Source organism: Eptatretus burgeri, chromosome 1 (genome assembly GCF_056783735.1).
Source record: "Eptatretus burgeri isolate ZD-2024b chromosome 1, Ebu_testis_v1, whole genome shotgun sequence".
Lineage (NCBI taxonomy): Eukaryota > Metazoa > Chordata > Myxini > Myxiniformes > Myxinidae > Eptatretus > Eptatretus burgeri.
Genome location: NC_140961.1, coordinates 21,597,959 through 21,623,512, shown reverse-complemented (window position 1 = coordinate 21,623,512; position 25,554 = coordinate 21,597,959). Strand labels below are relative to the sequence as shown.

The 25,554-nt window shown below is 36.8% G+C and overlaps 1 protein-coding gene across 5 annotated transcripts in view; it reads left to right on the top strand.

Annotated features, from left to right (window-relative positions):
* LOC147033990 (equilibrative nucleobase transporter 1-like) overlaps positions 1-25,554 on the top strand; it is a 230,534-nt gene that overhangs the window by 87,039 nt on the left and 117,941 nt on the right. For all 5 annotated transcript variants that reach the window (XM_085874544.1, XM_085874563.1, XM_085874554.1 and 2 more), the window contains 2 exons: positions 1,704-1,796; positions 2,445-2,584. In XM_085874544.1, coding sequence (XP_085730670.1) covers positions 1,704-1,796; positions 2,445-2,584 — 233 coding nt within the window. The remainder of the gene's footprint in view (positions 1-1,703; positions 1,797-2,444; positions 2,585-25,554) is intronic.

Sequence of the window (25,554 nt, the reverse complement as noted above, 5' to 3'; positions counted from 1 at the left end):
TCCTGCCCAGACAGGTTCAGCAACACATGTTAGAGTGTCTTTTACAGACCGAGTATAAACTTGGAGACAATTGAAATCGCTATATATATGAGGAAGAGAGGGAGAGAGTTGAGACGAGTGGTTAAAAGTTAGTCCATGTTTTCAGAGAGATTTGGATGGAGTCATCATTTTTGAATTGACTCAACAACTACTCTAAACACATAATAAAGATGAATAACTCACCACATTAAACAGTTATCCCACCACAATGGGGCATTTACATTAATGTATTTCACAATGGGTGTTCCTTATAACAGGTTTGTCTGTATTTGCATTTGTTACTACTATTGCGGGCTCGTAGGGGCGTGCCCGTTGGTGTGTGCCAGTATATGCAGCTTCATGCCTGCAGTATCAGGTCCCCAGCATCAATTGTGACGTCATATCAAACGAAGAAGAAGAATTGTGACGCCCCCTCTCTCCCCCTCCTCTCTCCCCCCTCCTCTCTCTCCCCTCCTCTGTTTCCCTCCTCTGTCCCCCTCCTCTGTCCCCCTCCTCTGTCCCTCCCCTCTCTTTCCCCCCTCTCACCCCCTCTCTCGCCCTTCTCTCTCTCCCCTCCTCTCTCCCCCTCCTCTCTCCCCCTCCTCTCCCCCTCCTCTCTCCCCTCTCTTGCTCCCCCTCTCACCCACTCTCTCTCGCCCTTCTCTCTCCCTCCCCTCTCTTGTTGCCACCCCCTCTCGCCCCCTCTCACCCCTCCTCTCTCCCCTCCTCTCTCCCCTCCTCTGTCCCTCCTCCTCTCTCTCTCCCCTCTCTTGCCCCCCTCTATACCCCCTAGTCCCGCCCTTCCTCTCTCCCCCCTCCTCTCTCGCCCCCACTCTCATCCCCCCCTCTCCCGTCCCCTCTCTCGCAGATATTGATCGACAAATAAATGGCCGTAACTTGGGAACCGCTCGTCCGATTAATATCAAACCTCGAAAAGGCACATCCGCGGGTCCCCAGCAATATACCTGGCAAGTTTCAATCAGATCGGACCGTCAATCGTGCAAAAAAATTTTAAAAAATAATAAATAAATAAACATTAATTGTGACGTCATTCGTGATGTCTTAGCACCGTGTCTTGTCATTGGTCGACAGATAAATGGCCGTAACTTGGGAACTGCTTGTCCGATTGATATCAAACCTTGAAAAGGCACATCAGCAGGTCCCCGGCAATATTCCTGGCAAGTTTCAATCCGATCGGACCGGTGATCGTCCGGTTTTTAATAATTTGGGAAAAAATTGGCATGATAAGGTGAGAAGGTGGAACGACACCTTCAGCTGCCATATATACACCTTTTCAATACTGAAAAAGCAGTAAAATGGCCGTAACTTGGGAACCGCTTGTCCGATTGATATCAAACCTCGAAAAGGCACATCTGCATGGCCCCGGCAATATTGCTGGCAAGTTTCAATCAGATCGGACCAGTGGTTGTCGAGAAACGGCGGTCGCAGACAGACAGACACACACACACACACACACACACACACACACACACACACACACACACACACACACACACACACACACACACACACACACACACACACACACTACTGGAATTATAGATAGATGACACTTATTCGTTGTCGAAAAATAAGGGTTAACTGTGAGTTGATGGTCTTTTGAATTGTTTCTATATTGTTCACCAGTAGTTGGTGGGTGCATGTGTGCATTTGTGCCAGTGTAGGTTGCAAACCTGTTTCCTCGCTATCAAGCAACATTCATTACTGCATGTAACGGGGCTTTTGATTCCTCTGCCTCTATCGCCGTCATCATTAAGGTATTTGGGGTTGACAAGATAGAGTGGAGGCAAGGGGGTATTGAGTGTATGGCTGAGTATAATTCTGGGTGAGCGAAGTGAGCCAGCGACTCGTCCAAATTGGATCGGCTGGAAAGGAGCGACCAGGGTGGGATCTGGATTGAGAAGAGGAGAGGGGATGATTGGTGGACCAGAGAAGTGGTGGAGTAGTTTGGTCAGAGAGTAGGATGGGGAAGGGAGTTCAGTACAGAGTGGAGTTCCAGGAGCAGTCAACATGAAAGCAAAGCCGAAATAGTTGTTTATTTGAGCCTAACTTATGGACCATTGAAATTAAATAGGAAGTAAACAATAGCTATTTACTGCTTCCCATGTTCGTATGAGCACATTAGTTGTGGAGTGGGTAATGTCTTGTTGCATTGCCCTCACTTGTGCAGTTTCCATTGCCATGTCTGCTCAACAAACATTTCTCCACTCTGCATTGGAGTTCTGACTTGGCCATGTAAATTGTTAGGAATTGTTGTGAGTGCTCCATCACTGTGTCAAGAACTTGGGCCTCCATCATGTTGTAGCTTTTATTGCTGCAAAGAGTAAAAAGTGAAACCCAAAACCTTTTACGGTGACTGGTATATGATGTCATTCGGATAACCTGTGTAAATGTTTGCATTTTAGTTTCTGTGGCAGGCTGGTATACCTCTTCAATATTGCTTTGCGGCCATCAGCCTCACCTTCCCATTACTTGCTATACAATCTCTAATACTACTACCTCGCTACCACATCCCTTTGTCTGCACCACCAGGATACCGCTACGGGTGAGTATCTGGGACCTGAGTGAAAGTCCAAGTTCCGTCTATTTAGGGAATTGGTGCAGATTGTTTGAATGAAATGTTGAAATTGTACGAATGGAGGGATGGAATTGAGAGAAAGTTTTAATTCATAATTGTAATAGAAAGTACTTCACCCACTTCTTCGTTTTGAATCGACGAGTTTGAGAGGTTTTTTTTGCATACATAGTCGAGGCTCGTGGAAGAGCTAGTACCAGTAAACTGAACAGATCAGTATGTAATGCAACAGGCCGAAGGTAACAGCAAAGAGGGTGGAAACATTAACAGCAGAGCCAAAGGCCAAGACAGAGGGAGGGAGACAAACAATGAGTGAGGGGAGGAATGGGGGGGGGGGCATGTGAAGATGCATGGGGTGGACAAGATGGATATAGGAGGGAAAACGAGAAATATGGAAGGAGGAGGTGTATTGGGGTGGGATTAACGAGGTTAGAAAAGATTATTTTTTTTAGATCTGATCTGAGATGGTGGTCGTTTTCAAGGATAATTACAAGCTCTGTTGATTGGATCGGTGGATTTGTTTTCATCGAGCGTGGTGCACCGAACCTGTGCACATTGTGCGTGAAGTCTAATGTGTCCATTTTCTGATCAAGCTGTCTTTCTCTGTGGCCAAAAGGTAGATTATATTACTTAATAGTCTTTTTTTTCATTGGCTCACCTTGTCATTTATGAAAATGAGGAGTGGTCACACTGACTCGGAGTAGCGACATGGTGAGTCCCGGAAATATATGGTCACACGAGTCATGGGTGGCATTTTGTTTCCATCGATCATTCATTGAATAGTCGATAACACAATAGTTGAAAGCTCATCATTCTTTTTAAAATGCAGGATGCCATGTCGTTGGATGCACCAATTGATCAGGGAAGGGTGTCAAAATGTTTAGATTCTCTGCAGATGTTGGAAGCAAAAAAAAATTGGGGAAAATAACTGACTTGGTGTTCTTTTCTGTGCCACGTCAGTTGTATTCCCATGTGTGTACATTTATGTGTGGTCTGTAATCATATTGTAGCTGCCAGTTAGGTATGACTCGTAAAAAGACATAAATCATCATGGGAATAGCTACATATTGTGAAGAATCGCTTTAAAAATTCTAGCATTCGATCCTGGATCCGGATCCCCACCAAGATCGAATCAATTCGTCATTGTCACACACCCAACCTGTCCACAAAGTTTCATTCGAATACGTCCATAATTTTTTCAAATATATTGCTATTAGTGGGGGGGGGGCAGTGTTTTCCTGTTGGTTTGAAATGTTAATTTTTGGCCACTGGTTGGACTGTTCTGGAAGGATTTAACTTACCAAAAAATGATGTCGCCATTTTTTTGGTGATTTCTTTATACTTTTCTCTCAATTTCAAATTAAAGCCCAAATCGTGCTGAATAATTTCATTATATTACCCCCAAAATACATTCTGTATGCAAAGCAAACACCCAATATATTGCTAAAAGTAATATAATAATTAAGAAAAAACACTCCTTTCAACAACTCAAACTTTTTTGGGGGTTTTTGACTTCTAAATTTTAAATACAGTGATAATTTCACAGCTCAAACATGTTTTATTTAGTTCTTTCGGTCCACCATCTGGCTGGTTCTGGTCAGCTAATGTAGGATAGAACTTCAATGTTCATTTAGTGTTTGTGTTCATAGTTAGACGGAAGGATCTTCTCTTCTTCATCCTCTTCAATTCCTAAGAGTGCCTGGTTGACATTACTGCACACCTCCTCATCGGCTCCATACAAACACATCGCGGAGCAGTTGAGGCCCTGTGACCGACAGGAACAGTGTGATGTGCAACTGGTCTTCTTGCACCCACATTTGATGAGGTGAGTAACTGTGGCTGGAGCTGGAGGATCACTTGTTGGTACTGGTACTAGCGTACCCCTCTTCCTTCCACCCGTAGGCTGTTTCTGGTGGTAGCTGAGGATGAGGAATGTTATCCTGACACCACACCATGGCCTGGTAATGTGCCCGGGCAATGGCTTCATGTAAGGCTCTTTGTGTCGGAGGTAGCTTTTGAGCCTCCAGTTGTTTCTTGGTGAAAAGCTTCCATCTGAGATCACCAACATCCACCACAGTGCTCCCAGGCTCATAGAGCTGGCAAACAAATGTCTCAATGGCTCGTTCAGTGTCAACTTCCAGCTTCTCAGACGTCCCTAAGGCAGAAAATGCAGATACCACCTCCATGGAGCATCTGCTAAGTGCTTGCCAACAGGTCAGCTTCCCCTTGCCTGCAAATCGACCTGTTACGTCAGCTCCAGAGAAGGCATGAAATCCTGGTAAAGCTTCAGCCTTTGCATCACCAAGTGCTTTCACGATTGGTCCCAGTGAGATTACTCACTTATTGTTCCCCACACCAGTGACAAAGTATGTGTTCCAACAGAGCTGATGGTAACGGTGGATTGCAAGGACAAAAACGTCAGTGTCAGGTGACTGAATGTAGAGTTCTGTTGCTCCTCTTCGACCAGCATCCAGACTGTGCAGGATAAGTCTCTTGTCAGCTTCTTCTTGGGAGCTGCAGAGATGTTGAACATCCATGGAGTTTGAGAGGACCTCTTGTCGCGAAGTCACTATGAAGACCTTGGGCTTACCCTCAAAGTGGTGGAGAGCTTTCTTTGCAAGATAAACTGTCAGTTCATCGTTGGTTGCGGTACTGGATAGGAACTGCTTTGCTGACACCTTGCCAATTTGTGTATTGTCTGTGACGAGGTGAGCAGTTGCTGGCTTACGACCCTGGCGTCTCTCCCTTGTGGCCTCTTTCAGTAAAGTGGGAAGATCATAATGGTCAAAGACTAGATGGAGCTCATCATATTCTCTGCACTTGTTGTCCAGTGTAACTATGAAGTGGTCAGCCCATTGAGCACATGTCTTGACTCAAGGTGGCTTACCCATTGCCTGGACAATTGCCATTCCATCAATTACAGTTGTCTTCCTTGGTGTCAAGGGAACAATGTCATTGGTGACATCCTCTGGCTGCAGATCAACACTAATTTTGTTTTGGAGGTCCTCAAGTACAGCCATCAGCTTGCTTTTGTCTGTGCATGGTAGGAGTTCACCACTCACTCTGAACAAGGCTCATGGGAGAGACGTGAACTCATGCTGGCCAATGCTCTCCTTGAGGTTCATCTCGGAGCGAGAGCGTGCAACAATCAACATGCGGGCAAATAGTGATCTGTCGTCCTTGAGCTCCACTACCTGATGAGCCACTTTGTGTTTCACCGACTTCCTTGCACTTTTCCATGTCTTCAGTTGAACCTTCTTCATTCTGGCCCAGATACTGTCCTCTTTCGTGCACAAACTGGAGGAACTTTGAGTAGGCTTCCTCTGATGGTTCAGACACTAGGACACCAGTGCCAGGCTCCTGACACTGAATACACAGTTTGAAATCAGTTTCTGGTCTTGGTTTCTTACTGGTACTGGGCTCCATCTTGTGTGACTGCTCCTAATGGCTCATGCACTTCAATCTGCAACACGAAATTCAGGGTGAATGTAGTCATTTGCAAAAGTTTAGGACCACCCTGAGAAAATGTCAGCCCATTGAACCTCTGTCAGAGACGTTTTTTTGCCCATTTTTCTGCAGGACCAAAATCACAAAAAAAAAAACAAGAAAAAAATCAGAATTCACAACAGACACCTGCCAATGGGTCTAGAAGCAAGTACAAGCACACGTCTGAATGTTCTAGGCGGGTGACGCAACATCTATGAGTGGATGATGCAATACCTGTCCAGGGTTGCCAAATTGACATTTTCTCAGGGTGGTCCTAAACTTTTGCAAATGATTGTAGATGTGTATTTCTTATTTCTAAGGCCTTACCTATCATGCAAAAGTTAGCTGAAGAGGAGAAAGTGAGATCTCAGTATTTATGCTGGTTTGGATGGGTCGTGGCTGCGAAGTTCAACAAGAAGTTAGTTGTATGATCATAAACAGGATAAACAGACATTCTGTAATGAAGACACTGTTAGTTCAGATTGAATATTTGTCAGAAACACTTTAGAAAACACTATGTAACATTCTGGCACTCCAGACTCTGAAACAAAGCATGATTAATACATTACGTTGGGTCAAAAATGACTTTTCAGCTTTGACGTTGTGTCAAGGTTACTGAAGGTCCACAGAAAAAATGGCGACAAGATTTTCCCACTTCCTGGCAATGCTAAGAACACATTCATAATAGTTGCAAAAAATTAACATGCAAAACCAACGGGAATCCCAATCTGTTACGTTGCCCCCCCCACCCACTATATGCTGTACGTCGTGTTTTGCCCGATCTCTCAATGATTAAGAATCACTTGAAAAAATATATAAAAAATTATCCTATCTAGGTTCGAATCTGGACCTTCACCAAGTTTGAATCAATTCTTCCTTGTCACACACCTATCCTGTCCATCAAGTTTTGTCCAAATCTGTCCATAGCTCTTTGAGATATTGTGCTATATATAGTTTTTGGTCATATCTCTCAATTGTGAAGAATCTCATAACAAAAAAAAAGTATCCGGATCAGGATCTTCACCAAATTCGAATCAATTCGTCCTTGTCACACACCCAACTTGTCCATCACGTTTCGTCCGAATCCATCCATACATTTTTGAGATATCCCGGTGACAGAGAGACACTAGGCAAAACAACAAAGGTAGATCGCATACCTCCACCAAGCTGAACAGTTTTTGTTTTGTATCTCACTGATAGACTGGATATAAACCAAAATCGAATCAGCTTGTTCTTGTTGCCTCACCAACTCATCCACTTCGTTTTGTCAGAACTCATCCACAACTTTTTGAGATATCGTGATAAATACAGTTTTTGGCCTGATCTCAACTTTAGAAATCAGGCCTATGTTGACCTTTTGACCTCAAAAATAATTGGTTGGATTCATTGACCCGATATCCAAATCCTGTTCAAATTTCAAGTCAATCGGATGAAAATTGACAATTTTAGGAATTCCGGCTTATGTTGATCTTTTGGCCTATGTTGACCTCAAAAATAATTTGTGGATGAATTCAAAGACCCAATGTGCAAATCCTCTTCAAATTTCAAGTCGATCATATAAAAATTGAGGTTTCAGAAATTGCACCCTTATTGTTGACCTTTTGGTCTATGTTGACCTCTTGTTAGGTCAGGCCAGATTTGATCTGTGACTTGATTACGGGTACCATGTAAATTTGTTTCATGGTCGGGTTGTCGGCGAATAAACCGTCTCCCCCACCAGGTTTCCTGGTGAGGAGGGTGTATAGATATGGACACCCAACAGGATTAAAAACAAAACCTGTCAAAGGGCGGAGGAGCTCCTTGTGAGCCAACGGCCATACATTTCTCGTTTACAACTGTCTGAACTTCAAATCTTTTGTTTGTCTTACCACATAATATGGATGCATTTTACTGAAATTAAAGTGAGCCCAGTACCAACTACTAATCAGTGAGAGCAATACAATTGCAATGCAAGGTACAATTCCTAATTCCATTAATGGATTTCATAATTGCTCTTTTTTCTAGCCATTCTTTTTTATTTCTGTATTATGGTTAATATAAATACCATGCTGATTTTCTCTCATATGCTGATTCCCTTTACAGTTAATTTATGATTTTTAGTATTATAATAATGACCACTCTGTTGATCAATTGAGTAGCATAGACCCTCCTTCAATACAATGTAAATACCTCAATTTAATACACGAGGTCTGTCTAAAAGGTAATGGGACTGACTTCACATAAATTTTGTTCCCAAAAATATATTGAAATCACAGCTTGTGCCCTTCAAAATAGTTTCCCTCCAGTCTCACACACTTGTCCATCCTCTTCTTCCACGCTTCGATGCATCCCTGGAAGGCTTCTTCTGGAATCCTCTGGAGCTCTGTCATCATGGCCCTTTTGATGGCCTCCACATCAGGAAATTGGGTCCCCCTGATCACTCCCTTGAGCTTGGGGAATAGGAAAAAATCACAAGGAGCCAAGTCTGGTGAATACGGGGGTTGCTCCAGAGTTGGTACGTTCCTCTCAGCCAGAAACCGTCACATGCTCAGGGCATTGTGAGCGAGCAGGGACGTTGTCATGATGGAGCACCCAGGCGTTGTTCTCCCACATATGCCTCCTCTTGTCCCGGACTGATCTCATGAGATGCCGGAGGATCTCCTTGTACACGTATTGATTCACTGTTTGACTCTGTGGTAGAAACTCAAAGTGGACCATGCCCTTGATGTCAAAAAATGCGATGAGCATCACCTTGACCTTCGACTTCGACATCCTTGCTTTCTTTGGTCTTGGTGATGCCGGACTTTTCCACTGACGACTCTGCCGTTTGGTCTCGGGATTGTATTCAAATATCCACGATTCATCGCCAGTAATGATTCTCCCGGTCTAGATCGTCCTTGAGGCGCTCGATAATGTCTTGACAGACAGTGACTCTTTGCTATTTCTGGTCCTCAGACAACAGCTTGGGGACCATATTTGTGCACACCTTGCGCATTTCGAGATTTTCAATGATGATGCTCCATCCAGACAGTGTCCTTGTTGATGGAAAGTTCCTCAGCAATCATCTGCACCGTGAGTCGACGATCTGCGTGCACCATCTGCTTCACACGCTCGATGTTTTCCGCCGTTCTGCTCGTTGAAGATCTTCCAGACCTCCTCCCGTCTCAACCTCCTCCCGTCCCTCTTTGAACCTCTTGTGCCATTCAAATGCAAGTCTACATGACATCGTTTCTGCCCCGTAGACTTGCTGCAGCATTGCAAATGATTCGGAAGGTGTTTTGCCAACTTGGCAAGAAACTTCAGATTGGCTCTCTGCTCACGACTCAAAGCGCGATGGAGTTACCAATAACCAACAATGTGCCTCACTGTGATACAACCGATCATTTACCTGTGTTCCAAATCCCAGTACAACTCAAATACCTGGTCTGTAATCAACCCATGAATTAACCAAAATATACATGAAGATTCGAATTCCACAATGAATTGTAATAGAGAAAAAGAAACAATCAACATTAAAAAATCTTTGGTGCTCTCAATGAGTTTTCTTTTATTTTCATTTTTGTTACTGAAATAGGTCCTTCATTTGACAGCTGAATTCCACCAGGCCAAGTTTTTGTTTTTATTTTTATTTTTTAATTTTTTTGATGAGCTGAGTCCAAAAGTAATGTAATGTACTGAATTACCAAACACAACCCCACCAGTTGCCAACTCTCCATGTTTATGTATGTGACAACCAACCCAGTAAGCAGGTGTGTGAAAATCACTTTTCTGATGAATAACACATGTAAACATTATCACGAGTATCATTCGTCGATCCCATTTTATCATGAGCACCCCAATCCCTACCATACAGGTCAAAACACACTGATGTGCTGTTGCTAGGTTGTTATAATTACCAAAATAGATCCTCCAAATAATACAAAGCTCGGTCGCATGTAGTTACGTTAATTAAACCGGAGTAATTAAACAAAAAACAAGCCGGTAGGTGGGCATGGGTAATCGACTACCCAATAGAACCTGACGTGATGGGCCCGTTCGATGGGGAATGACCTGAGGATTAAGCACAATAAAATTCATGAATCTAGCTTCAAGGGTTAATGCTGCAGATTGTTTTTTCGTTAAAATACCCCCACATTTAGAGGTTTTTCGGCCGTTGCTAGGCAACGGAGGGGTCCATAGCAACGGTTCTTTCTCACACATAACTAAGACATACCATGAACCTACCATACCAGTTTCATGTATATCTGACTCATAGCCTCTGAGATATAACGAACTTCGTTTTTTTTATTGTTTTCTACCAGGGTTCATTCAAAGTCGATCTTCTCCGACAGTTTTCATAGGATCCGGCTGGAAATTTTTAACAAAGATGTTGATTGTAGTGCGCATAAAAGCCTGGAAGCCGATTTTTAATTTTCGAAAAAATATATTTTTTTATGATTTTTCAAAAATTTCAAAGTCCCGTGCGAGGCAACGGATGGTTGCCTCGCAACGAAACTCAAACGCGCACACTCCCAGCCGTTATGGCACCTTTTCGCCAAGTTTCATCGAAATTGGTTTGCTGGTTTCTGCTGTGGAGCCTCGTGTTGCGCACGCACACACGCGCACGCACACACACACACACACACACACACACACACACACACACACACACACACACACACACACACACACACACACACACACACACACACACACACACACACACACACACACACACACACACACACACACGGAAAACCCTACAATAAGGGTAGAAAAAAAATTTGAGATTTTTTTTCGACTCTATCGACCACCCAACAAGATCGACGTATCAAAAGGGCTAAATCGACCATTCTGATTTTTTTGTGAACCATGTCTCTGACCGAATATGCAAATCCTTTTCAAATGCAAATCAAGCTATAGGAGAAAATTGATGATTTTGTGACCTTGAACTTTGACCTTTTGACCTCAGGCTTCAGTGACCCAGTGTGCAAACCATGTTCAAATTTTATGTCAATCGGATGAAAATATATGATTTTATGTGATCTCACCTTTCAGCATTTAATATCAAAAACAATATGCTTATAGGTTTTGATTAGTGAACCAATTTGGTGACCCAATATACAGTTTCTGTTCAACCTCGCAGCGTACACACTCTTTGTGTGGCTGGAGATTGTGCATTACTTACTGAAAAAAGTATCGTCTGTATGTTGCAAGAAGACTCCGTCAATTCTTGTGGAGTGTGCATGAGTAGTAGATATATGGGGTTTCTAAGGCAACCATGCAAATTAATGGGGTGAAGGGGAAAAACTCTTTGAATTGATCCCCGAAAACCCCTAAACAGGAGTCTAATTCCCCCCCCCCCCCATACAAATGTATAGGGAGAACTCTCTGACTCGAGACCCATCAGGACAAAAAGAGGAGAATGGTTTTCTGCCATACAAGCTCATGTTAAATTAAGACTGTCTCAGGGCCCAAAAAAACCTCATACAAATTAATAGGGGAACTTTCTTGCTCAAGGCCCATCAGGTCAAAAGCGGAGAATGATTTTCTCTCCCCCCTCTGACTCTCGGCCCATGGGGTCAAAAGAAGAGATAGATCTCTCCCCCATTACTTACTCCATTTAAAGAGTGAGCCAATGAATATTTGATCATGTTCTACTTCAGGTAATAAATTAATTTTCCGATTACATTCATCACCATCGAGTATATTCACAAATATTATTTTCGAACTTAGTTCTTGGTCTAAATATCTTTGTTGAGCAGAAATAAAATGATAAACTTGTCTCAATGCTCTTGTTTGACTCCCTCCTGAGCCACATATCATTTTGAGATTGTAGTAAATTGTTTTTCCATTGTTTAATTGATAGCCATCAAAGTTTTCAGTCCATTCAAGGATATTTTTTTTTCTTTACATCCTCTAACTAATTTTTAATTAAATTTATCCACCTATGAGTTTTATATACTTTTACCCTAGTTATTTCTTCAAGAAGACTTGTTTGATATTTTTCACATTCTTTATGTTTTTCCATTTAAGTACCAAGGTTGATTACATCTCACTCTTTGGTTTGGTTATTGCTTGGTTCTATCATTTATAAATCAGTAAAAGAGGGTAGTAGTCCCTCCGCACTTATACTTATAACCATAAGGGAGACTATTAATTCCATTCTCTAAAATATATCTTTTATCATCAAAAACTCCTAATGCTTTCTTATTTATTTCTTCTGTATATAATTAATTGATGTTTAGAACTTATTTTATTCATTTTTCGATACTCTTCCCTCTTTAAGATTATTATTGTTTCATCTCTTATTTTTTTCTTTATTCCCTTTAACTTCTTTTTACACCTTTCAATATTATTGTCAATATATGTAAAAGCATAAGCCTTTGATCTCAATCCTATAAATTCACTCATAACTTTCCCACCTAATTCATCTTTAAACTTACCAATAACCTTTTCGTTATTTGATGAAAACAACACATTACCAGGTTTATCATTACTTGTATCATATATATATATATATATATATTATCAGTCTTATCCTCATATACATCTCCAGTCTTTATTTCTAATATAAAACTATCTGTATCCATATATAACAATGACACATTATCCTTATACTTTAATTTCAAATTATTATAGTAATAGTCATACATAAACAACTTTGACAAATCAAGAATTGATGTTCCAATATAAATCGGTTTATTAATTTTAATACTCTCTTTTTTTCAAATGAATAGCACAAAAGTTCTCTGAAAATACCTCCACCCATTCAAAACTTGGTTTGTTAATTAACTTTGAAGCCTGTTTCCAAGATGTAGCAAGTCTTATGTTTTCTCGATTCCTAACATTTTCCAGTCTTTCCGAATACAGCATTATTCATTAATTTATAAAAGTCCTTCTCAAAATCTGTTTTTGCTTTTTTTCTACTTTTTGTATTAAAATCAATATAATCCTTTAACCATGGACTTTGTTTAAATTTCAAAATCCTATGAATTTTCCTCACTCTCAACCCAGCAGATAAATATTGTCTCAAGTTCCTTTGATGTAAAACATAACTTTCTTTAGCATTTAATGTAGTAAGTAGTTTTTCTGAAGATTTACCTTTTATATTAAATAAAATGACTGTTGGTAATCACTTAACCATTCTTTTCTTGGACTTTCTTTATCGGAGGCATAGAGTAGGTCTTTATGTTTATTATGAAGATCACTCGGGTACCTCAAATCAACTTCAAAATAATAACCTTCTTCTTCCTCATTCAATTCTTCTTGAGAAGAAATAACAATATTCATCAAAACCTTTTCATAATCCTCTTCTTCCACCCACTCTAATTTACCATAAGGCAGAGATTGAGACATTGCCCATTCATACCAATTGTTAGCATCATAATACATCAGGTAAGAGCTATCCTCGTTCTTATTATAATCATGAAGATATTTGTTATTTGCTTTAGCATATCTCTTGGAACATACTTGAGATATTCCTCCTCTTTTAGCCTTCTCTCTCATTAAAAGCATATCTACATCACTGATTAATTCCAAATTTTGTTTTGTCATTTTTAACATAGCACTCCAAGCCAAACCCGGGGCTGTGTAATAGTGAGCAGGTTCTAATCCATAAGAATTTTTACTATGACAGACTGTTCTAAAAGTTTCAAACACATCACTTAATAACAGTACATCAGTTTTCAGATATAAATCATGATATTCCCCAAGATTCTTTGTATTAAACTTCTCCCAAACCTTTTTAGCTTGTGTATAATCTTCATCAGAAATATGAGTATTATTCAACTTACCATAGAAACTTTCCCTTGAAGGAAGTTGTGTTTCTTTAAACCTTTCAAATGAATCCATACAGTCATACGGATATATTCCCTTTTGTGATAGGATATCAATCTCTTCTTGATTTGAGAAATATGATTTAAGACTCGGGAAGTTTTTAATATTTGATGCTAACTCAGATAATGAATCTCCCATAAACTTGTATGTGTCAAGAAATCTGATATGGGTTATGGGGGATGTATAAATTGATTTTATGAATGAGATGTACTTTTGATCTGTGTTTGGAATGGTGAAAATATTTCTGAATGTCTTTGAAAGTTCATTTATAAATAGATGTGTGTCATCATGAGCGTTGTTGTGAAGAAAGACAGGAATAAAATTTGGAGGCTTGCAATTAAGATTACAATGGGAATGAGCTGGACCTCTATATTTACCAGTAAGATGACAGTGATCCCTAACCTTGACCTCTCGCTCAATTTCCTCATCACAAATATGACAGGTACTGTTCTCTCTAAATTATTTTTCCTCTTCCTCTGTTAATGACATTGGTTTATAGGTTTTCATAATTATTTCTCTTAGTCTTTTACAACTTTTTCTCATTGTCTTACAAACTCCTCTGAGGCATCTCCCCCTCTATAAAGTTCTAACTTGTTGTATTCATCACCAACAGATGATTTGATATAATAACAGAAACCACAAGGAGTACGTTTTTGATATTTATTTGTGTATGATTTATTTGGATTTGGAGAAACAGTATCTATCTTTTCAAGGATACTTTCAAAATCAGCATATATCACAAATGGATGTTTTATAGATTTGTTAAAATCTTTGAATGATAGGTTTGAACCTGCTTTTGGTAAATCGATTATGGTTGATTTATGATTACTACAATATTTTGAATGTTGATTTAATCGTTATTTTGTGTGAAAGGAGTTGAGATCTCTTACAAGGATACGTTTTACATTTTCTCTTATATATTTGTGATTTGGTTAATCTTGAGAAATTTTTGATGAAAGCATAATGTGATTTTTCCGCTGAAGTAAAGTGGAGAAGATCAATGTGTGTTTCATCATTTTTATAGTTGTTTGAAATTTTTAATATCTGATCTTTGTTTGTATCCGTTAATCCATATACATTAACAGATAGATTATTCATTTTCTCAAATTTAGGAATAACTCTCAACGACATTCGAAACTTTAAATCTTTAACATGTATTCTCGTATTTCTTATAATGTTTAACCCTTTCAGGATTCCATTGTGGAGGATGTTAGTGAACAAGAACAGACCATAGAAAACATTTATTATCTTTCTTTTGAATATTAACAACCACTTTCTTTAGTTTTATCTTTTTTGGTAAATCAATATAAGAAGAAGCTTGAAGAGGATCTGATTTTAAGATGTGTATATCTAAAAAGATTATTTTAGTGATAGTAAATCCACTACCTACTACAGTGTTATCAACATCTTGTTCCTGTCTCTGGAGATCATCGTAAACATCACATCTTACAAAATCTTGAAATGATGAGATAAAGTGTGGGTTTGTCCTCATATAGGGAGTAGTTCCATCGTCTTGTCTTACCATTTTCAATTGTACTCCCATATAAAATTTTAAAGTTTTCATTTCACCTAATGTGTTTTTAATTATAGTTTCAATACTTTGTTTTACCATATCAACAGCTTCTATGATTGAAGATGGTCCAGGGTCTTGAAAACGAAACGATCTTATTTTTTATATGCCCTTTAAATGCCCCATCAGTGTTTTCAATGGAAAATTTAGCTTCCCTTTCTTCATTGTTCTTGTGTTTGCTTGTTTGAAGGCGTTTATTATAATTTTTTTTAAAGAATATCATTATCACATCTCTCACAATGTTTTGTTTTTTGGTCAAGTGGAGATATTTGTTTGAAAAGATTGAATGTGTGTTTGTTGGTTTGAAGGTGTTTTTTTATAATATTTATATTCGTGATTACAAACATCGCAATACATTGTATTCACCATATTTATATAATAAAACTTTGCTTAAACTAAAATTTTGTTGATGAAAATTTCCTTTATTTATCGGTGAATCTGTGCTGAAAACCATTTTATCCTCCAGCTTTTTTCACTTAATAAATACAATGTTTCAAGACATAAAAGACAAGTTTCAATCAATCTCTTCATTTGTTCAAGATACTAAGAAATATGTCAAGGATGTAAAATTGAACAAAGATAAATATAACAACTATTGGATAAAAACAATTGTGGTAAATAATATGAGTTCTTCAATTTCCTTCAGTGGAAGGGCTTTTAGTATACCTGGAAGAACATCAATTAAAGTATCTCGAACAAAAGTTTCTCCTTGCCTGGCAATATATTCAAAACGAGAAAAAGCAATGAAACAAGAAAAAGTATCAAAAAATGAAAACCTTATGGATGAAGCTTTAGAAAGAAAAGATAAGACCATCTGTAATATGCAAGGTGAAATTTGTATTTTTTTCAACAACCCTAAAGAGTAAATCCTGATGAAATCAAGGATGTTAATATATCAGGTAAATGACATTTCGTTCAACAGTAGTTTAGGATCATTTTAAAATTACCTTTAATATAAAAAAATGTAGCAGTTTCATCTGTTCATGAAAAAAAGTATATAGATATCGATGGTAATGTTTCTTCTACTAATTAAATATGAGTCAATATTCAACTGAAGATTTTGAAGATTATGAGAGGGATTATGATACCGAGAGTTTGTGTTCAAACGACAGTTATGATACTGAGAGTTTGTGTTCAAACGATAGTTATGAAAGTAGTTTTATAGATGATTCTGAAAGTATTGAAGATTATACCGAAGATGAATTTCAGTTTAAGTAAAGTTTTACTTTATAAATATGCTAGATTTTGAGCCTCTTGGATTTCCTGATTCTCGATATGACAAATTTGAGAATTGTCCTGCGTGTGAAAGACGGGGATTAAACACAGAGTCAAAAGCCTATAAACAATGTATATTCTGTGATTATCTTCTAATTAATGAAAATAAAATAAATAAAAAAAAGGAAAATAATTCTTTTACATTGACACCAAAATGAATTACTTTACAAGATTGATTAGAGAAATGAATGTAAAGTATGAGGGTGATAACACACCTTTCCTTGCAAAGGAAGAAACTGAACATATTTGAGAAATGTTCAAAGGATTGTTGTTATATATTATTCACGATTGTCATTTTCAGGGAAATATCAACACAAGATATTGTATAAATAAAATAATGGATTATCTTGAAATTCAACCCGAACTTAGGATAAAATATAGTTTCTAAAAAGCCAATAATAAATTAAATAACCTGTTTTCCAAATAAAAAAATGAATGATTTTTTTTACCCATTTGGGAAAATAATATAAAATTTAACAACCATAAAAATCTCCCAAATTCATTAAGATGCCTCATAGTTGGTTCAAGCGGATGTGGAAAAACCTGCTTACTTTTGAAGATGTTCCTGACTCCCAACTTTTTAGATTATGATAATTTAATAATTTTCACAAAGTCGAATTTTCAACCAGAGTATCAACTACTCTCAGAAGGTTTTAATGCTGGTCTTCAAAAAGAAGATATAATCGGTTTATTTCAACTTCAAAAAAACCTAAATGATTATAACATTGAAGATATAATACAACTATTTTGTGATACACATATATGTAAAAAGAAATCAAAACCGATAACTTGTATTCTTAGTGATAATACGGATGATATACCGACTCCCCAAGATTTGGATAAATCAAAAAAGAACCTCGTTATCTTTGATGATTGTGTTGATGAAAGAAACCAAACGGTAATGGACAGCTACTACACAAGAGGGAGACATTCTTCTTGTAATTGTATTTATCTTAGTCAATCATACTTTCAACTTCCTCGTCGTTCCATCAGAAACAATGTTAATACTTTTATTTTATTCAAGTTAAATTCAATAGATATAAACAATTTTTTGAGAGATAATTGTTCTACATTATGAGTAAAAAGGAATTTGGGGATTACATGAAGCACACGACTGAAAAATATAAATATATTGTTGTGAAACAAGATGAGATATTAAATGATATTTTCCAATAAATAAATTGATGCGAAAGAAAGAGCAAGAAGATTTAAGGAACATCAAGAGTTGGTTTCAAAAGTTGTAAAACAATAGGAAGACATAAAGAAGAAATGTAGAAAGAAACTAACGGGTGAAGAAGCATTTGAAAGAAAACAAGAGAAATTTTTTTAACCACTTTTAAAAACTTCCAAAGAAAAAATTATAGATGTTTCCACAGCTCCCACAATAGAATATACTCCTAAAAAACGTCAAATGACGGAGGAAGCATAAGAGCATATAGGAGAATTAGAATATGATGATGAAGGATTATTTCAACAACGAGAAGAGATTAATCGACCCCCTGATTATATTGTGAATGCTCTTCAAAACAATGAATATTCAGCGGATTCAAAAACCAAAGCAGGACTCATCCCAACAGAACAACCAGCAATATTTCATCTTGTTCAAGAAAAGGTATTAATATTTAATGATGAATTAAAGTTCTTGAGTTCTGCTCAACCCTCTGTTAAACTAACTCCGAGATTAATGTTTCTTCTCACAAAAGATGGAAGACAAGGTTCAACTGTGAAGTATGAATCAAAGTATATTGATAAACCATTGGGTATTAAAAATAATGATGATAGAATATATATTGATCTGCTGAACACTCTTATAGGGTTAGTATTTCTGGTAAAAGTAGGAATAATGGGAAGGAGAAACACATTATTCAGGCTTTAAGTATCCATGGTTCAGGTGTTAGTTTTCTTCCAAATGACCCATCTCAATTAGTTAATAGACTGTTATTGTTGTTAGGTAGTAAGAAGGCTGGAAATAACAGTTGTTTTAATGAAGCATCAGCCATTTTAGACCAGTTGATGAACATGAAAATAATGAATAAATATCAATATAAAGACATTTTATCTCATGTTAAATAAGGCTAGTACGTGCCCATAAAAAATAATAATAATAAATAAATAAACCACACAGGCCGTTTCTTCGCTCTCACGTGCCTGTACGTGCGTGACCCGGAAATTCGATATTATTTGCAGTTACGATTATTTGCAATTTATTTTTAATACCCAATTATTCAATTAGCGCCAACGTATTTTACCTTTTCGCAATGTCGTGGCAAGGAAAAACAAAAAGAGAAGATAAGAGAGAGAAAAGATTTACTTCCTGGTTCAGGGCATACCAGCACTCTGATGTTCCCAAAATTTATACACCGTCTAATATGAAAACGATCATAACTTGGGCCATTGTGTTTATCTATAAATGCGCATAAGAAATCGAGAAATTATTAGAATACACAAAGTCATCACTCTCCAGAAGCCCGTACGTTGTAACCCGTAATGGGGAACATGGCTGTGCTTCCCTTCCCCATCGGCCACGCCCACGCAACAACGTGTCTTCCCATTGGTTTGGTAAATAAATGGCCATAACTTGGGAAGCACTTGTCCGATTAATATCAAACCTTGAAAAGGCACACACATACATACTCAGGTCCCCAACAATATACCTGGCAAGTTTAAATTAGATCGGACCAGAGGTTGTCGAGAAACAGCGGTCACACACATACACAGACACACACACACACAGATTGCTGGAATTATAGATAGATGAGAAGCACAATCCTTAGTTTTAATTTCACAACAAGCGACCACACATCTTCATTCCCATACCCACTACAACTTGCCCCAACAAAAGAATATGAGGCATCTGTATTGTCCATGGAAACTTATAATACCTTATTTAATATAACTGAGAAAAATGACAAGTTTAGTTATTATCCGGAATGTGGATACAAAACGATAACAGTCTCACCCGGAGCATATGAGATTTCACAAATATCTTCCGAAATTGTTCGTCTTATGAAAGAACAGGGTGATGAACCAAAAATATTGTTATAGATATTCAAAAACATACTTCAAAATCAACGATTAAACTTAAAAATAACTACAAGGTTGATTTCACAATTAATAATGCATTTACAGAGTTATTGGGTTTCTCCTCAAAAAGATTGAAACTAATGGGACGTTTTCCAGTGATAATGTCATTCAAATATCCTCAGGAATAAATTCGGTATTAATTCACTGTGATTTGATTGATTGTGCTTATAATGATGGAATAAAAACATATACAATATTTTCATTCAGCGCATATTCAACCCCCAATTGGTTATATATTCAATATGGAACCAAAAAAATCTGGTTTATCTACCCATGTCTGGACAAACCATATACAGTGTAAATTTAAGGATAACCGACCAAGATAATCACATGATTTCTAAAAATGGAGAAATTATATCCATCAGAATTCACCGACGTGAAGTATTCCAAGAAATAAATATGATGGTTATTGCGAGGAAACACGAGTTGGGAAAATATAAAATAATTAAAGTGGATGGGATGTTCCTTTCCTCATAATATAAGGGTGAAGGAATGTATCTTGGTAGGGGATACCACAACTTAAGAGACAACAGGGTGAAGGACATCAATTTAGAGGAGATGGGATAATTGATACTCTCATGGGTATCGGTTCAACTATTCTGAAACATAAAGACCTCATTGGTTCAACTGCTTCTGCTGTGGGAAATGTAGCAGGTGCTGTAAAGAGCATAAAAGATGCCCAAAAGGAATCTCATAAATTACAAGCAATGAAAGAAATTAAGAAAGGCAAAACTCAGTTGTCTCCCCAAGAACGACAGAAAATAATTCAAATACTTGGGTCAGGGTTTCAAAAGTTTTAACATCTTTTTTCCTAAATAAATACAAGTATGGAAGCAATTGAATAGTATCTATGATTTGGATGATAATGTTATCATCTCAAACTCCACTAAAAAATATTACTTCAAGGTAAATGCAAAAACTGGAACAGACTGGAATGCAAATGGTACAAAAAGTTTTGAAATAAATTATCAACAAACTTATTTGAATCTATCCAAAAGTTTCTTGTGTAAATTTAAATTCACTCAGGCTGGGAATAACACAAACACTACACTCGTAAATGATTTATTCTGGAAAATGTTTGATAGTGTTCGTTTGTACATTGGAACACAAGAAGTTCAAGCGGTTGATTATGTCTCTGCTGTATCTGAAATGATGAAATTTACACTATATTCATTCAGTGATAGAATGGGTAAGGGGGCTGTCGAAGGTTTTATTTCTGATCTGTCAACAGGAACTAACACAGACCCTGGATATACTCAAAGGAAAGGAATGTCTAATGATGATACAAAAGCAGTTCATAGTTTTACTGTGGCAGTTCCTCTTAAAGGTATATTTGGATTTTGTGATCATGATAAAGTTCTGTATGGTCTTAAAATTAGATTTCAACTACAAAGGAATGATAATGAAAATAGATTACTTTTTGGTGTTGCTTGTGCTTTTGTTGATCAGAATAAATTTGTAATTGATGAAATGAGTTGGTATATTAGTGAATATACTCATAATCTTAAAGCAGAAGAGATGTTGAACAGAAGACTTCACTCAAAGAAACCACTCAGTGTATCATACCTTAAAAGAAGATGTCAACACGTTAAACTAAATCAGACCACTTACACGTGGAATTTGGGTGTTCTGGAAGGAAAGCCACGATATCTGTGGATCATTTTTTTAAAATGTGGATACGATATCTGTGGATACTGCTACTGATAAGATTAATGCATTGAGTGATAATGCTAAGGTGAAACAACTTTGCGTTTCTCTAGATGGAACATTTTATCCACGAGACAGATTGGAAATTAATTGGGAAAAAAATGATTTTTGCTGAAGCGTACAAGTCTTACCAAAAGTTGTGTGAAAGTAATGGAAATAAAGAACCTATTTTGGATATGACAGCTTTTAAAAGTTTGTATACAATCTATCCGTTTGATCTGAGTGCTCAAAAGGAAACTATAAAGTCGAATCAAGTGGATACTTCCCAATACATTGAAAAAAGAGAGAGTGAAGAAGTTGATACATATTGTTTGCTTTTGGAAGAAACAGAATTACAGATTAAGACAGAGAATGGTGTTATGATTGATCTCACATATTTTTCTGTTAAATAAATGAGTGGCAAAGTACCAACTGGCGTATACGTTAATCAAATCAATCTTCATAAACTATCATCTTGTGTTCAAAATCAAAAGCCTTGTACGATTAACGTTAATACAATTCAGAGAAAAGGAGCAATAAGAATTGATGTTTTGCTCACAAGAGAACAGGTTAAAATCTTAAATGATACTGGCTCACTTAAAATTAAAATTACAAAACCAATGTTGAAAAAATATTCAATAAGAGAGTCGAGTGGAGGATTTCTCCCATTTCTAATTCCTTTATTTGCTGGTTTAAGTGCGGTTGGAGCATTGACGGGTGGTATTTCAGCAGCGGTGAAAACTGCCAACAAAAGGAAGGCTCAAATGCAGGCTCAAAAAGAATTGGAAAGACATAACAAAGAGTTGGAGAAACAAATTAGTGGAAGTGGTGTAATTGTAGATTTTGCTGAAAAACTTGAAAGTCTGCCTGATAAAGTGAGATTGTTAGTTGGAGATATGCTTTCTTCTATCGCGCAAGCAGGTGTAAAGTTAACTAAAAGGGATAATGGATTATATCTTTCTAATAAATAAATGAGCATTGATGAGTGGTTTAAAGAATTTGGAAAGAATACAACATCAAATTTACAACTTGTCAAATATTGTAAGAAATTGAAATTTCATAATATGGTTATTTGTATGAGAGATGAATTAACAAACGTGCCTAAACATACAAAGAATATTATTATGAACTTAGAAGATAATAATGGGAACGGTTCTCATTGGGTTTGTATTTTTAATAGTCAAGACAAATATTATTTTGATAGTTTTGGTCTTCCACCACCTGTTGAAGTCATAAAATTCTTACAGAATGGTGTTTATCAAACATTTCAAGTCCAATAATTAAATTCCAAGTGTTGTGATCAATTATGTCTACATGTGTTATTTCAACTCAACAAAAAGAAAATTTTTTTATGACATTATTTTTAATCTAATATAAATGACTTATGTTGGTAAAGATGGTTCTATCTTTGGTGTATCCCAAGAACTGGATATTGATTTATCAAATTATTACACAAAGGCACAGGCTGAATGACAGAAATATAGTATAACAAAAAATATTAATATGAAAAATGTGTATAAATTAAAAAATTATCCAAGCCCGACTGACACGAATGACTTGGTGAGATTAAGCGATTTATCACAATATATATCCTTAAATAAAATGGCTTTGTATTCCAAAGATACAGAAGTGTTGATTTTATCTCCAGGTCATACAGAATTCACAGTTCGAATTAAAATAAATTTTTATAAAGACGGGCGTATCGTTTGTATGAGAATAGAACAATGGGGGTATGATATGAATGATTTAGGGTATAATTGTTGGTCATTTAAAATTGACCTCGAAGACCTGGAACAATTACATCAGCCTTGTAAGGAAGAATATTATCCACTTGGTATAGAGAATGAGTTTTGTGGAAGCACGATTCGTAAACAACAAATAAAAGAATTCAATAAGGGTAAATATAATAATGGTTTTGCCTTAGTTTATATCATGAAAACAGAAAAAAACACTATTATATATAATCAGTAAGGAAATACAAAATGATTTAACTATGGGAAGATGGGGAGGTGTTTCGTGTCATAATATTATTCTGTCATATATTTCTAATACATAAATGACAGCAAGAAGGCTTCAAGAAAATTATCATTTCTGTGTCCAAGCATACCTTCAAGAAAAGGGTATTCGGTATTTTAATAAATATGTTCTACAACATAAGAATGGGGTATTTTCAATAAAAGATTGGCATTATGCTGATGTTGATAAACCAACAACTTTGGATTTAATTACAATGTTAAATAATGAAAAAATTATAAAGTTAAGAAAACAAAAGGCTCTTTTGGAAATTGAGAAGAAATTTTATTGGTTTCCTGTTGTAAAAACAATTATTTTGGATACAGGAATAACAAGAAATCCCGAGGAATATATGTATGATATTATATGGGGTAAGTGATTCAAGGATAGTAAGGGACGAGGAAGGAGTTAAAGAGACAGAAGAAGAGAGAGAAGAGGAGGAAAAGGAGAAGAGAGAGAAGAGAGAGAGAAGGAGGAAAGGGAGAAAAGAGAGGAGGAGAGGGAGGAGAGGAAGGAAAGAGCGAGAATAAATAAATATGAAAATATGGAAACCAGTGAGATTAAAAAAAGATTGGAGGTATTACAGAAAATAAATAAATCTCAATGTACCGAGGAGGAAAACAAAGAATTGACAAGTCTATTAGCAATATTTTCGACAAGACTCGACGTCGTTTTCAAGGACAATATGTTGACTTTAATTAAAGTTTTTCATTTTTTTATTAAATAAATGGAGGAGAGAGTGAAGGCATTTCTAAGGATTCTTTGTTTTAAAAATTAAGATTCAAATGTGCATGTTGGAAACTAAAAAGGTTTTCACACTCTGTAGGAATTTTTCTCATAAATAAATGAATTATTGTCTCAAATGTAAAAAGAAAACTAAGACTAAAAATATCTCGTATTTTAAAAGTAAAAATAATAGTACTATACAAAAAGGTGCATGTTCGGTGTGTGGTTCAAAAAAGTGACAATTTATCTCCAAACACAAACTCGGAGGAGATATGCAAAAGTTTTTCTCAGGAAGTAAATTTACAACTACTGGAATACCAGGGGAATTAAATCTACCAGGGTATTCTTTCTGTGGTCCAGGCACACACTTGGATAAATGATTAGATGAGGCAGACAATCCTAAACCATGGAGTAAAACCCATCAATAGGGTTGATGAAGTGTGCATGAGACACGATATTGATTATGGGAATACCACAACGTTGGAAGAAAAGCATGAAGCCGATAAAGAAATGTTGTATAATTTGTTTCTGATACAAAATCCAACCTTGAGAGAAAAAGCTGATAGGTTCATCGTGAAGAAGATGATCAGTGCTAAATTGAAACTTGGACTTGGAAATTCATAAAATTTATAGGCTCCAATGATGTCATTAAGACTGAAGAACAATTAGCTGATGAATTACATAAACCAATATTCACAACGTTTCAGAGAAGGAAGGTTTATTCCAAGGAAGTTGATTATATCTGGTCCGCTGATTTGATTGAACTCAATAATGATAAGGGGTACAAGTATGCTTTAACCGTTATCAATTTGAGGAGAAGATACGCGTGGGTTGTCCCTTTAAAAAAACAAAACAGGTAATACTCTTATGTTGGCCTTTCAACAGATATTTAATAAAAATAAGAGAAAACCTAAAAAATTGTTGACTGATGAGGGGAGAGAGCTTTATAACAAGACATTTATGAATTTTCGAAAAAATAACAGTATTAAATTATACAGTACCTTTAATGAAGGAAAAGCCGTTGTTATTGAATGTTTTAATCGTACTTTAAAAGAGAGACTATATAAAAAATTCACACAACTCGGTTCTCAACAATGGTCATCTTTTATTCAGGATATTGTGGATAAGTATAATGACACGATTCACACGTCAACAAATATGAAACCATCAGAAACATTTACAAAATTAAAATATGAAAAAGAGATTAATGCCAAAAAGCCTAAGTTCAAAGTTGGTGATATAGTCAGAATATATAGATGGAAATCTCATTTTGAAAAGGGTTATACAAAGCGGTGGACAAATG